The sequence below is a fragment of the Sebastes umbrosus genome, chromosome 3 (genome assembly GCF_015220745.1).
Source record: "Sebastes umbrosus isolate fSebUmb1 chromosome 3, fSebUmb1.pri, whole genome shotgun sequence".
Classification (NCBI taxonomy): domain Eukaryota; kingdom Metazoa; phylum Chordata; class Actinopteri; order Perciformes; family Sebastidae; genus Sebastes; species Sebastes umbrosus.
This window is the reverse complement of record NC_051271.1, coordinates 10,715,283-10,730,656: the sequence shown is the minus strand read 5'-3', so window position 1 is coordinate 10,730,656 and position 15,374 is coordinate 10,715,283. Positions and strand designations below refer to the sequence as shown.

At 41.2% G+C, this 15,374-nt stretch overlaps 1 protein-coding gene across 35 annotated transcripts in view; it reads left to right on the top strand.

Moving 5' to 3' along the window:
- The window catches only part of ptprdb (protein tyrosine phosphatase receptor type Db), a 172,227-nt gene that overhangs the window by 107,983 nt on the left and 48,870 nt on the right, over nucleotides 1–15,374 (top strand). For all 35 annotated transcript variants that reach the window (XM_037764653.1, XM_037764651.1, XM_037764647.1 and 32 more), the window contains 3 exons: nucleotides 4,132–4,277; nucleotides 7,962–8,103; nucleotides 14,781–14,969. In XM_037764653.1, the coding sequence (XP_037620581.1) occupies nucleotides 4,132–4,277; nucleotides 7,962–8,103; nucleotides 14,781–14,969 (477 nt within the window). The remainder of the gene's footprint in view (nucleotides 1–4,131; nucleotides 4,278–7,961; nucleotides 8,104–14,780; nucleotides 14,970–15,374) is intronic.

Below are 15,374 nucleotides of genomic sequence, written 5' to 3'. Positions count from 1 at the left end.
AATAATAATAATAATAATAATAATATTAATAATAATAATATTAATAATAAAATAAAAAAGAATAAATAAATAATAGTACAAAATAATTATTAGATAAATAAAAAAAAAAAAATTTCAGGAAAAACCATAGTAACGACTAACAACTAAAAGTCTTATTGATACCTGCTCCTTTTAGCTAAAACTACACTGAATCTTACTCATTCCATATTTGTATCTGTGATTTATACTTCATTGGTAATCCAGCATGTCAGAGCTCCTCTTTTCCAATTTGTAACTTTGATAGCTGCGGTATCAGACAGAGTGGGTCCATTTCAAATCCATTGCTTTTGGTTGATTTGCTTTGTTGGGAAAGGCCTGTCTGCTTTATGTTTTTTTCACATCAGATCAGCTAAGTGATTAAGGGCTCATAAGATGAGGCTTGAGGACACATAAATTGCAGTGTTTTGGGACAGATCTGTTCAGATCACAGTGCCTCCCAGAATAAATTACACAAATGTCTTGTTTGAGTATTATATCACTTAATGGACATTTATAGTCAGTGAGCAGACTAATTCAAATCAAATAATATAACAACAAATATATCTCATGTTTTCTAAATCTAAACTGTCCTCAAATATGGGATCCCCAGGATAAAACGTTTCACTCATCGTGTGTTGCTCAACACATATTCATACATTTCTCTGTGGTATTTATCCCACTTTTTAAAACTATACTTTTACAGCCTGAGACATGCATCTCTTGTGCTTAGATCCATCTGTTTTTCCTCCCAAATATGTACTTTTCATTCTTATATTTATACAATTTTCCAATCTTAATGCACTATATCCGTAAATCATACTCCCTGAAGGTTTGTGCTAGCATCTGTTCTTACAAACCCGAACTCTCCCGCTGTGTCCCTCTAGGTTAAGACAGCATCTGCCAGCGACAGTGTGTCCCTGTAGCATCCTACAAAGTGGCATTAGTTTCATTTAGTCTTGCTATTTGTCTTTTCTGCTCCTCCACTCAACCTCCATAGCCCCATTGCGGTTTGCAGGTTCATTTAAGGGGAGTTCATCCAGGAATTGTGTTGCATTTGTCCCGGTTCACTAAATCAAAACGAAAAAAATGTCGATCTCATTTATGCAATCAGATTTTTATTCTAGGCCACCATCGTTCTATGCTACCCAAATGCATTTAATCTATATCTGTTTTTTTCAAAACGACATAAGGCTGATCTTTCATCCTGGAATCAAAGTTTATCACACGTCTTCAGCCGTGACTCGAAAGTGGTCCGGTGAGGAGAGCTGACTTTGTAATCCCTGCCATCTGTTGTGTAGATCGGATCCCACTGTATGGCGACCTTTATGTAGGCCACCCTCCGTCCATCCCACACACACACACACACCAAGAGGGGAAAGATTGGCACTGTCTAATTCCATCTAAACCTCTCTCCGCTGACCCACTCAGTGGTTTCCCCCTCACTTCCATCTTGGGTCATATTGAAGGAAAAGAGGAAGGCTGTGAGGAGGCGACAAGCACGAGCACCTAAGCATGTGACTGCTGCAAAACACCCCCCCTAGTACAAGTTCTTGTGTGAATTCTCCAAGTCCATCTTCTTTTTTTAATCTTATATCCATGAAATAATAAACCTGCAGGCATCCCCTTCCGCCCTCTAAAAGCACTACAAATATTGAAGTGCCCTTTTGAGCTTGAGCCCTCCCTTCCTTAGCCTAAATGTCAATGCTCAATCCCACCAAGCAGCACGACCGTAAAGACCCTGATGATCTTGGCAAAAGACACGACCGTTAGGAACATAAATAGAGAGCAGAGCAGCGGTACGAGGATAGAAAAGGGAGGATGAATGTGGAGGAAAAGTGGCGGAGCAAGGGAAGGGAGACGAGGGGGAAAGAGAGAGGAAGGATGAGAGCCCATAAAGAGAGGGGAGGAGGAAAAATAAGAGAGAAGAGGAATTGCGAGAGCGAGTTGGGAGAAGTGCGGAGCATACGGTTTGCACCCCCCCACCCCACCCCTCCTCATTAAGTCAGTCAATGTGACAGGAAGACTTATGTAACACCCCAGAGATGGAGGGAGGAGATGGAGAAAGAGTAACAAGGAGGAGGATGAAAGAGGGAGCAGCTGTGAAGGGGGGGAAAGAAGTGATTCAGTGGCAAAGAATTAGGAGCGGGTAGAAAGATAAAGGGGGCAAAATATGAGAAAGAGAAGACAATTAAACAGGAGATATATGAAGAGAGGGATCTGGCTGGAGAGATGAAGAGAAGAGGGGGAAAGATAAAAAAAAGCAATTGAAAGATCTACCGTGCCTTTTAGTATGGCTCTGCTGGCTTTACACTTTTCATTTGTTTTGTGGGGGAGAGATTAGCAAGAGGATTAAGAGAGCGATTCTCCCGCTCCTCATTCTTTCTGTTTCACTCCCTCTCCCTCTCTTTTCTCTCACTCTTTCTCTCTCTCTCTCTCTCTCTCTCTCAGATGGGCACACTCATATTCGCTCACTCGCTCAAGCGTCACACACACGTATAGAGTATCATGGCATGCATGTGGAAATTGTGTGCATGCAATGATATACTGTATTATTTTCATTCTTAGATGATTCTATCAATCTGACAACTATTTTTCTGATTAATCGATAAGTCGCTCGGATGCAAAATGTCAAAAAATAGTGAAAAATTACCATCACAAATCTTCAAATTGCTTGTTGTGTTCAACCCGCTGTCCAAAACCCCCCAAAAATATCATGTAAAAAGCAGAGACAGTCTGCAAATTCTCGATTAATCGTTGAATCGACTAATCGTTTTGCTGCTAATACATGAACTCACACAAGCACACTCACATATAGTTTGTGTATGTAAACTGGCATATGCGAGGACGAGACTCAGCAGACACAAAAATGCACACACACACAAACACACTTTCTCTCTCACACACACTCTCACTCTCACACACACTGTTGTATTCAGTTACTGAGGTAGATTTGGCCGTGAGCCAGTGAGGTGTAGAGGTGATTGGGCAGCTTGGGGCTCCCGGACCATGTTTGCCAGTACATCTGGCTCGCTCTCTCTCGCTCTCGCTGGCTTTATCTCACCCTCTCTGTCTCTCGTATCCACCTCCTGCTCATCTTCCTCTCTCCCTCCACTTCTGCTGCTCTCTCTTCCTTACCCATTCCGCTCTCCATCTGTCCCTCTCACTCGCGCCCTTTATCTCCCTCGCTCTTCTGTTCAGTTTTTCCCCACTCTTTCAACACACTCACTCTCTCTCTCTGTCTCTCCTTCTCTGAAAAGCTTAGCTTTTCTCTCCCTCTCCCTCCCTCCTTTTAAACAGCAAAAAGCAATTTCTCTCCCTTTGTCAGGGCGGTTGGCGGTAAGCCCTTAAGTAGGGATTTTCTGGTTTGGCTGGAATGCCATTAGGCGAGCTGGCGGTGACGTGCCGTGACTGACGTGCCGAATCTTTTTGATGTCGTGATGTCACAATCCAGCGGAGGCTGTGGTTATGATATTGTTGGCGTCCCCGGAATGAGGGGCTTTAGTGGTCATGTCAGGAGTAAGTCTTCATAAATCCTTTATGGCACAGAAATATTAAGCTTCTTTGGTGGTACATGGACAGAGGGGAAAACATGGTGGAACGTGCACACACGTGTAGAGAAAAAGAAAGATGCACACACAGACACAAAGCTACCCCACATGCACGATTACACCGAAAGACAGATATACTGTAGGTGCATGAGTCCAAGAATTCACACTGTTACACACAAACACAACCAGCCACAGTGTTCAACGATGCTCTGATTTGTTTTACAATCAGAAAAATAAGAAACATCCTAGCCACTGCATCATTGTCCTTCCTCTTTTTTCACCCACACACATATCTGGTATTCCCCTTTCACACAGTACACAGAGGTCTCAAACATGAGTGCTACAGGTGTGTGAATGACAGATTATAGTAGTATGTTAAGTGGAAATCTGGTGCTTAAGTGCATTTAGAAAAGCACAATACTCCATTAGAGAATATGTACATTCATGTGTTAATAGTTATTAAAGAATGGTAATGTGAATGGTTGTCATATTAAGATCATTGACTCAAACAGCAGCATTTGGAGTTTGAACCTCACTTAACTTTTGTGTACATCTTTCCACACAGCACCCCCCAGGTTTACGCGAACCCCAGAAGATCAGACAGGAGTCCAGGGGGGAGTGGCGTCCTTCGTGTGCCAGGCCACGGGGGATCCACAGCCCAAGATTGTCTGGAACAAGAAAGGCAAGAAAGTCAGCAACCAGAGATTTGAGGTATGATGCTTGGAGATACGTTTCATGTTTGTAGCCTACTGACTTCTTCTCATGCTGAAATGCTGTGAACTGAAATGGTTATGGGTTCGCATCACACAACAGAGCCATGACTCAGGTTCACTGGCTGGTCGGACCAGCTGTTTCCAAAACAGTTGACATTTTGGGGAACACGGTTATTTGCTTTCTTGCTGAGCGTTAGATGAGGAGATCAATACTGTGTCTGTCCCTGAATGTGAAGATGGAGCCAGTTATCTTAGCCTAGATTAAAGGGGGAAACAGCTAGCCAGCACACCCGCCAAATTTTCACACATTTTTGTACTAATTAAAGAAACAAGATGTAATGTGTTAGTTGGTGAACTTGGACGGAGCCAGGCTAAAGCGTATCCTGGCTGTAGCTTTATATTTCAGATATGAGTACCAGCGTCAATCTTCTCATCTAACTCCCTGCAAGAAAAGCGAATAAGCCTGTTTTCCAAAATGTCAAACTATTCCTGTGAGTATTTTTTTAGGCTGCTTAGTTCTAGCTTTCCAATTGTGAGGATTTACTGCCTTTTGTATCTTATGTGAGAGTAAACTTTGGATTTTAGACTGTTGGTGAAGCAAAACAAGACATTTGAAAACTTCAGCCGTTTCACACCGAGCCCGAATTTTCGTCCGAAAACTTTGCAGGGAAATTTATATAAACTGATTTTATCTTATTTTATATGAAATATAATTTCACGTGTACAAATGGATCCACAAACGCAAATATATCACTTTACATATAAACCTGTAACATTTGTATGTGAAATTAAAATATGTGTTTACAGAGTAGGCTAAGTTATGAATATTTTCAAATCACCCTGTATGTTTGTGGATTTTACTTTACACAACACAAATACAAAAATACATGTTTGTGGATAGTGAAATATCTGTGGCTCATGGTACAAATTTGTAGATTGTCTTCTGTGGATTAGATCTATTGAAGTCCAATAAAAACTTCCTTACACTTTGTGGGTTCTTATGATTGAAACCCCTACGGAACATTCGTGCGGGAGAAAAATATACCAACAAACCTCGATTCCAGCGGATTTCCGTCTGCGGGAATATATGCTTGACCAATGAAATCCTTTGCTTCAACTGATCGCCGTCATTCTGAATAATAATTAGCCATGTGCTTCTGGTGCACGTGGACTGTGTATTTTCGCTGCAATGGACCTTGAAACAATGGATGTTTGTTTTCGGGGTAACGGACTGTCGAACAAATGGGCTTCTGTCGGTCCAATGGGACATTTTTCGGACTGTTGGCGTAAGCATCACATTTGGGGTCCGATTAGTTTTATGTGTAGTTAACGTTAGCCCCTTGGATATTCTCTGTCTGGACAGGTTTTCATTGTGTAGAGTGGACACGGGCACTATTTGGTAGGAAACTATTTGGTCTCATTGACGGAAAAAGGAACACAGCAATGTGGATAATTCGCATCATTTTAACGGGAGGGTGGACACTATTCGACGGGGGACAGATTTCGATGTAACACCGGAACACCAGTTTGCATACTTTGTCATGCGAATTGCATTTTTCACATCGCACTGGTGAGAAACGGCTTCACCTTGGGTTCTGGGTAATCTTTAACCAAACAATTAATCAACTAATCAAAAAAATAATCATCATATTAAATAATAATGTAAATAATTCTTGATTGAGGCTTTAAATGGCTCCTTTACATTTAGATTTGCCAGCTTCAGAGCCCTAGTATTGTGCATGACTCGTTTGCCTTAATGGAACGGAGCCATAATTAATGTTATTAGTTACACCTGTGCTGTTTTTCCTTTGATGACACATCGCAGTGCCCGCTGTGAGCAAGCTGTATTGTTGGCAAGCACTGTATTTATTGCAGCTATAGTTGACATTTAAGTCAATAATGAGTGTTGTGTTTTAAAGTCAAAATTGTAGCGTTAAAGATTTGATCAGTTTACCTGCTTTTCTTCATTTGTACTCCAAAGGTTATACAACTGTTTGAAATGCTATCTGCTCCAACTCTTTCATATGTCAGATGATGCCTTGGGCTACAGTATATGAGATTCTTATATGATCAGCCTTATTAGTTTCCCGAAGGCTCTAACCTTTGATTTATTTCCCCACCTCACAAGTCACTCTTAGACGGAGATGTTGAACCAGCCTTCCCCCTACCCCCCCAGTCAGTGTCACCCTGAGCTCAGGGTGCTTTTCCACTTTAATAAGTCGAGTTTCCTCCCAGGTTTAGGTTCATCTTGGTGTCTTCCTGTTTGTGATTAAATCACTCGGGGAGATATTTTTATTTTTAATCCACCCTATATAAGCTCAGGCTACTTGCTGTATATTTCTCTTTTCTGTCCTGTCGGTCAAGAGTTGTTGAGGGATTTCTTTTTATTGGATTTCAGTCAGCGAAAAACCCTCTCAAAATTCAGAATCCAGATCTAATACAAGCCTGTATTAAACTTATGCAAGAGCATTTCAAATGTACAATCCAGTATTTCTGAAAAGTCAAGTTGTTACATATGAAAAGAACATGAAAGATAATCAAAGACAATTTTATTCTTAACTATCCCTTCTCCATTCTTTCAATTCAGTCAAAAGTTACTTTTAATCATCAGTGGACTGCTTGTCGGGTGTATCTTGAAATCTATTTAAATGTGTGTAGTGATTGATCCTACCCAGGTATGCCTTCTGGCCATGGATTAAACCTGATTTAGTGCTCTCATATGTCCTAGGGTCTGTCCGCTCAGCTTCCCTCGGCAAATTAAAAACTAGGAAAAGTTACTGTTTATCATTGAGCTGCAGGCAGTGTTGAAGATAACATTAAAACCAAACAGCAACACCAGTCGGAGTCCAATACTTCAGCTGAACATTTAAACAAACCTGCCACTACTGTAGCTGCAGCACGGTGCAATATTTTACAGCTTGATGAATTCAGAAGAGGTTTCTTTAAACCTGCAGTTACTGATGTTTTGGCCACTTTGGAGGCAGCAGAAACAAGCTGTTAACACAACATTGATATGTTATCTGCATTTAAGACTACATCCACACTAATACGATCTCCGTACACACAAGCGTTTTAGCACTGTTTCAGAAATAATTTCCCTCCATACTAACATTACTGACTATGCACGTACACTGGGCATGCGGATGCCAGTGTAAACAGGAAGCAGATATATCTGGTTGTTAGTTGATATGATAAAGTTGTCCATGTAAACATCATGCAGACGCAGAGCAACACTTTTGAAGTTGTATTTCTGTCCGCCTGATGAATGTAAGTTCAATATTCACTCTCTTTTAGCTCTGTTTTTGGTCTCCACCAACTTCTGAGGGAAATGTTTAGTTAATATCTAGCTGCTAAATGCTCCACTATGTTCTCCAGCTACAGTAGTTGTTAACTTTATCTGTAGCCTGGTGCTGGGGAGGTAGGGCATAGTGTTTTTTTAGAGCTTTTCAGCTTAAAAAAAGCAGCTGCAGCCAAAATCACTGATGAGAGTGAATCAAAACAATAATGTTGCAGGCGGTAAAACCAAAACAATGAGCTAAAAGATGCTCTAAAGCTCCATAGAGCTGAGGGGGGCTGCAGAGTCAGGTGATAACTGTCTGTAGGTTCATCACTTTACACATTTTGGTCCATTGTTAATATACTATACTGATTAAGCCTCTGTAACGTGTCTTCCCACCAACAGGTAATAGAGTTTGACGACGGGTCCGGCTCGGTCCTGAGGATCCAGCCGCTGAGGACCCCCAGAGACGAGGCTATTTACGAATGTCACGCCTCCAACTCTGCAGGAGAGATCACTGCCTCCACCCGACTAAGTGTGCTACGAGGTCAGTGTGAACGCACACACAAACTGTGTTTCCGTTCAGCTGTCAAACACGATGTTTTACTTGCTGTGGAGAAAATTACTAATCATAATACCTGGGCATAAATTATAGCCACATTATACAATGCTTTGCTTATTCCACAAATGTGTTTTTCAAGGTTCAAGGTTCTCTATTTGTCCGTTGTCAATCCCAGCAAAACATTGTCATTGGCATTGAAAATCTTTGCTCTCAGGTTCCTTAAACCATGCTCATATTATAAAAAGGGGAAATCACACAAGTAAATGTAAAAGCAAAATCTAAGGCATAAAATAGTGCAGTTAAAGTAAATATAAACATAGATATATAAAATAGTAATGTAAATGTAAATTTGTAATTTATTTAATATCAGTGTTTCAGATGTGAAAACTGAATGTAAACAGGATGTAGTATATATATACAGTATATGCATGATGAGAAGTAATTTATGTACACAGAGGTGTAAACAGGAATGTAGTATGTAATAATAAGAAGTACAAAAAAATATATATAAAGAGGTGTAGACAGGAATGTAGTATGTATAGAGAAGTAATAAATATGTCTATACACAGAGGTGTAACAGTTTGTAAAACAGTATAAAAAGGTAAAGTGACCCAAGTGTATCACCTGACTGTGACGGTAACCGACAAAGCAGTCACACCTATATGTAATAACATCCCTGTAATTTAGAGTTTGCATCCAGAGGGAATACTGTATAGAAATATCCCCACTGGCGGGAGTTTCTAATCCAGACGAAACAAGGTTTTACACATATCTCTGTCGATGTTCTTCTAACTTAAAAACGATTTATGCAGAAGAAGTGGAGCCTTGTTGGATGTCTCCTCAGATGTAGAAATATATGCAAGTGTAAGCCTGGGTCCACTGCGGTAGATGGTTTTTGTTAGTGTTAGCAAGAGTCCATTAATGCAGATAGTGATGTTAGTGTTAGTGGAGTCCATTAGGAGAACATTATGTACCGGTAGTTTGAAGCTCAAGAGTGTCTTAGTGAGTGAAGCTGCTCAAGTGTGGATAATCACATCGCCTGCCTTTACAGTACATGCTCGTGGGGAAAGGATGTGCAGCCTATTGTTCTATCATCTCGTCTCTCTCTCTCTCTCTCTCTCTCTCTCTCTCTCTCTTTCCCTCTTGTCTCTCTGAGGGGTAATAACACAGTCTACAGTTCCTCCTCTCCACTCTCTTCTCTCTCTGTCTCGTCTGTCTGAGTTTTTTGTCTCCCCAAGTTCATTCCTTTTCTTTCATTCTCCCCCTTTCTCTCTGTCTTTTTATACACTTTGTTCCTTCTCTCTCTCTTTCTCTTTCTCTCTCTCTCTCTCTCCATATGCTCTTAGGTCCACTACACAGCAACCTCTAAATTATTCACACCAGACCACTCTTTGCATCTTCTGTGCTGTTCCGCTCCATCCATCCAGAATTTTCCCTGTCTCACATGGTTGTCTTTGTACTCGTGTGAGTGTGTATGTGTGTACATCTGTATGTGCTCTTGCTTATGTGTCCCTGCATCTATTTCTGATTTTTTTTCCCTGCCTCCCTTGATGGAAGCTATCTGCTCGTGTCTAATCTTTATCTTTATCGAAAACGTAACCACTCATGCACGCACACATAGGCAAACCACACACACACACACACACACACACACACACACACACACACGCGTATCCTCAATCTAAGACAGTCAGTCTTTATGTAGTGATTAGCCTCTTTCTACTCCTCTGAGGAGTCATTGTGTTGTGGATGAATAAGAGGCCACCTGGGAGCAGCTAATAGCCCCTGATATACTGTCAGTCCAAATGTCAGTTGCAAAGTACACACACACACACACACACACACACACAGATTCACGCAGCACACGCAGAGTCTTGTCAGTCATGTCTCCTTGTCTCCCCTGGCTCTGTAAAGACACAGCTCCAGTGACTGACTGACTGACTGACTGTCTGTCAGACAGGAGGGATCCGGTGTTAAGGTCAGCCGGCTTAATTACTGAGGATTAGAACCAGGCTAATTGAAATCTTGGCTTCCAGTAAACAGCTGTGATTGACAATGGCTGAAATAATAATGAACTTGAGAGCAATTATACTTTGGATCCAGTGTACAGTCCGATACTGTATAATTAATGGTTTGGTAAAAGTTGAGTGTCTGTTTGAATCAATCTCGGACAAAATACTTCAGTCCAAAAAACTGAAGTTTTAAATTGGAAAGATGAAGATGTAAAGTTCAAACTATGATTTTTGGGGGGTTTTCTACAATCAAAGTACTGGCTAAGATCTTGGAACACGGCGATAATGAAGTCTGATGGGGCAAGAAACACGAGATGATCAGACAGGTTGTAAACAAGCCAGCAGTTCAGCCAGAGTATCTAGTCCAGTTTATTTGAAGATAAAACGGAAAAGTGAGTGCAGCAGAAAGTTGGCAATGTAAATGAAAATCAAACCAGAAAGTGGGTCTGTAAACTGTGGCTGATGTTTGCAACGGACAGTTTGGATTATACTTTTACTGTTTGCCTTTGTTGCCTCTTTCACTTAAATTCAGTTAAGCTGAGGGTTTGTTTAATAAATCATCTGGATGCTCATGTTTCTTCTTCTTTTAGTAATGCCGCTGCGTTCCCAGATCTCAACAAATCACTAGGTTGATGGGTAATTTTGTTATTACTGATATAAATTATGGCTAAAACTGAGAATAAATAACCCACTGATTGTAACAATTGGAGTTGTAGAAACCTCTGATTATATCCTTCATTTTATAATCCCATATATTCTCATCCGTCATCATATTGTATATATTTTACTCTAATAAAGTGGTCACCACAGTTATAAAAATCCATTGCAACCCCATGGTTAGTAAGGGTGTAACGGTACATCGATCTGGATCAATATATCGATTCAATGAATTCTCCGATATCATTGATGCAAAGTGAAAACGTTGATACATATCGTCATCTTTAAGATACACTTTAATTTTGAAATTCTTAACTGATAAAGATTTGTACTTAAACATGAGAAATGTGGCACAACAGGAGGTCTATTTTTATTATTTTTATTATAAAGAATACCTTTTCATTGAAATGTCTGGAGGAGCCCAGTCATATTTGTCAGATCATAATTGAATTGCTTTTTGTGAGTTGATATAAATGTATCTGATTCTGTTAAATATATATGAAACATGATGTTGTCTCATATCGATCGCAGGCCCCTGACTTTAATAGGATCTAAATCGTATCGTGGCAGACTTTGTGATGTCAGTAAATATTGTATTGTTGTCCAAAGAATCAATATAATATTGTATCGTGATGAAACTTGTGATTTACACCCCGATGGTTAGGTGTACCTCATATTTTGACTACCATCATATACTCCCAATATAGTTGTGACAAAAGATTGTGCACCTTACAAAACAAATTATGTAGAAACAGAACAAACTGTCATCTCAAAAACCAGACTTGAATCAACACTTTTCTGACACAGTCTCAACACAAATGTAACATGTAAGAACCACAAAGTATCGTAGTAGTTCAGCTGTTGTATTGGATTGCAATATATTCAAAGTGTTTATTGCCATCACTGTTTATCCCCCGAGTTAGTCATGAACGACAGAAACAGGTTTGTTTGCAGGTGCAGATATTACTGTTGAGCTTCCGATACAGCGGCCAGCTCAGGCTTTGGTTCCCATGATTGTAAGACCAGACTTGACCATGCGCTCTTCCAGATTCACAGATGACAAACCCAGCGAGCGATGTGTGTGAATTTCATTTTTGGGTCTCACATAAAGAGGACAGTGTGTTCGCACGGCAGTTCCCATGATCGGGAGACCGGGCTTTTTCTATGAGCTGTGAAATTATCTGGATCTCTTCACAGTGGAAACACTGAAGTGGGAGCACATCCAAATGAAACAGTGGGATGTGTGGAAGCCTCCGTCAACAAGGGAGTGTAGGGTTACGCATCTGCTCTGACCTCAGGGGGTACTTAACTGTTCCGCAACACACACACACACACTGGAGCAGCTTTGTCCCAAACACACTTTGGTGTTGCTTACACCTGTCCCCATGATGGATGGTGGAGAGCTGGTTATGTGCATGTGTTAACGTGTGAGTGTGTGCATCAGCCCTTTCAATGAGTCCTTAAACGCCTTCACTTATGTCACTTCGCATCTTGTCAGCGTTAAAATTAAAAACGTTTTTTTTTAGTCTGCACAAGTGTGTGTGTATTTCCGTATTTTACACATCTCTACCTACGCATCCACATCTACAACTCTTGATTTTTGTGCACGGGTGAGTGGTTGTAGAAGAGGGGCAGAGAGAGATGCATGATCTCAGGGAGTAGCATTCAAACTGTGCGTCCTCAATGCTCGTGTCCCACCCCAGGTAGATGAAATAGAATGCATTATTCCTGCCTACGAGGGGCTGGCTTTGAAGTAAGCGTTTGCATAATGAAAGCGGAGAGAGAATCAGGATTGTTATGCTGTATGAGTCTCTTGTGTTCTCTCTCGCTTTCTGTCTGTTTTTTCTCTTGCTCTCTCCCTTGTTCTCTCTCTGTTTTCCTTTCTGTCACTCTTTCTTTGTGTACTCCATTCGTTCTCTCTTTTTTTTGGCCCTCTTTCTCCACCCGTCCACACACACACACACACACACACACACACACACACACACGCACACACAAACACCTTCTGATCTTGTTCTCTTGGTTTATTATGTCCATGTTTCCATTTGTCGGGCGTTGTGATTGATTGAAACCGGAGCTGTTAAAAGGCCACACACGCACTCGCAAAGCTGGTGTCTCACGACCCGCCGGCTATGGTTCGATGGGCTAGTACCAGAATTAGCATCTCCTTGGCGAGGTTCAGCGCTAGGATTTCCCGTTAATGAGGCTCTGTGTGGTTGAGAGGGATAAAGTCACAAGGGATTCTGGGTAAAAAAAAAAAAAGAATAGGGGGGGAACGTACAATAGACTGCCTTCTAGATCAAATACAAACACATGCAGACTCCTAGCTCATCTGTCTTTTTTTTCACCATGTCTATCTTTATCCACTTTATTATGGATGACTCATGAATCTGACATTTTACCTCGCAGTTTCAAAGTGCAGCCTCGAACAAAGTTAAGAATTTGTTTTTAAGAACTGATTTGCTCTGAACCCGTTTGATTCCGAGGCTGAATACAGTTTCTTCTCAGTTTGACGGAGTTCAGGCGTCTTTGATCCCGCACCTCCTCGAAGCATTGTCCCCTCCTCTCCCTTAAATCTCACACTTCAGTTGAACGCAGTTGGCCCACTGCCTTTGATTTCCTTTATCGCAGTGGAGCGACTCCTCGTGTTTGATCTAATTGCGTCGGATGTCTATGAATTCACATTTGATTTGCCGTCCCAAAAGAGTGCGAGTCCCAGAGGATGCCTCTTTATTTGACGCGCCTATTTGATTCATGCAGAGGGGTGAGCTTCCGGAGAAGGTTGTGTGCCATAGACTGAGCAGGACAAAAAGTGTAGCTCAGCTGCTACTGACTCCCAGCAGAATAGAGAGTATTCGATTTTAAATTGTTTTTTATTTGACGAGCGATTGACTAAAGCTGGAGTGAGATGGTTTGTCAAGTGGAATGAAATTTGACGTATTCTGTTTGACCTTACTGTTGTATTCTTTAAAAGTGTTGCCTCCAGACTCAAGGCCGATTCAAAACATATTTTCACTCTAAATTTGACTTTTGCAATTGACCAGCCTGTTTCCCTTGAAACCCTTTCACACTGGACTAGTGACGCAACCTGCTTGGTGTCAATTCAGGGCTGAAGCTGCGTCTCTTCAAGTACGAAGCATCATGTCTTGTCTTGTTTTGAACATTGACTATCTGTTGTCTCGAATGCACGACTTTTGGAAATATATATTTTTTGCTTTCTTGCTTGAGAGTTAGGTGAGAAGACTGATACCACTCTCATATCTATCTGTTCAATAAAAGTCTGTTAGCTTTGCTTGATGGGGAAACTATTCGATCTTTCGGAGGTTGTAGCGGGCTCAGTTTTAAAGCTAGAGTGAAGATACTGGCATCATATGAAACTAGAAAACCTAACAAAAACATTGGTACTAACCATGTCATTTGCTTGCTAGCTTGTCATGAAGGAAGTTAAGTAACGCTCGAAAAATACGCTACATTTTTGCAAGGAAAAACTGGCATGGCCATTTTCAAAGGGGACCCTTGACCTCAAGATATGTGAATGAAAATGGGTTCTCTGGGTACCCACGAGTCTCCCCTTTACAGACATGCCCACTTTATGATAATCACATGCAGTCTGGGGCAAGTCATAGTCAAGTCAGCACACTGACAGCTGTTGTTGCCTGTTGGACTTTGAGTTTGCCATGTTATGATTTGAGCATATTTTTTTATGCTAAATGCAGTACCTGTGAGGGTTTCTGGAAAATGTTTGTCATTGTTTTGTGTTGTTAGTTGATCTCCAATATACATACATTTGCATAAAGCAGCATATTTGTCTGCTCCCATGTTGATAAAAGTATTAAATACTTGACAAAACACCCTTTAAGGTACATTGTGAACAGTTAAAAAATGTGATTAATTTGCGATCAATTGCGATTAACTATGGACAATCACATTTGAAACATGACGGGTGATGTTTATTTACCAGCTCTGTTTGACTTGTGTATTTGATCTCTCTAGAGGACCAGCTGCCCTCGGGGTTCCCCACCATAGACATGGGTCCCCAGCTGAAAGTGGTGGAGCGTTCTCGGACTGCCACTATGCTCTGTGCTGCTAGCGGCAACCCTGACCCAGAAATTACCTGGTTCAAGGATTTCCTGCCGGTCAACACGTCCAATAACAACGGACGAATCAAGCAGCTCCGCTCAGGTAACTAATGCTTTTATCCCTCAACCCCAAGCTTTTATTTCCACCTTAAGGTTTTTCCCTCCCACTTTGCTTTTATCCCTCTTTCAATATCCACTCCTTCTTTTTTTACACCCCCCAAACCCATTTTTTATTTTCTGTTCCTACAAAGCGTGTTATTCTTGCCCTCGTTCACCCCTTTTCTTATTGCTGTTCTGCACTCTTCCTGCCGTGGTTTCTGGCTGTGTTTCTCTGCTGCCGTGGTATGAGTTGACTGTGTGTGGTTGCCAACTCTTCTAAAACTCTTTCTAAAAGCCTTAAACAGTGAACTCCCAACTTTTCTCCGCTTTTCTCCAAACTCTCGGAGGTCTTCCCGTGCAAATCACCATCACGAAGGGGTTTCATTTTTCACTTAGTACAAACATTATG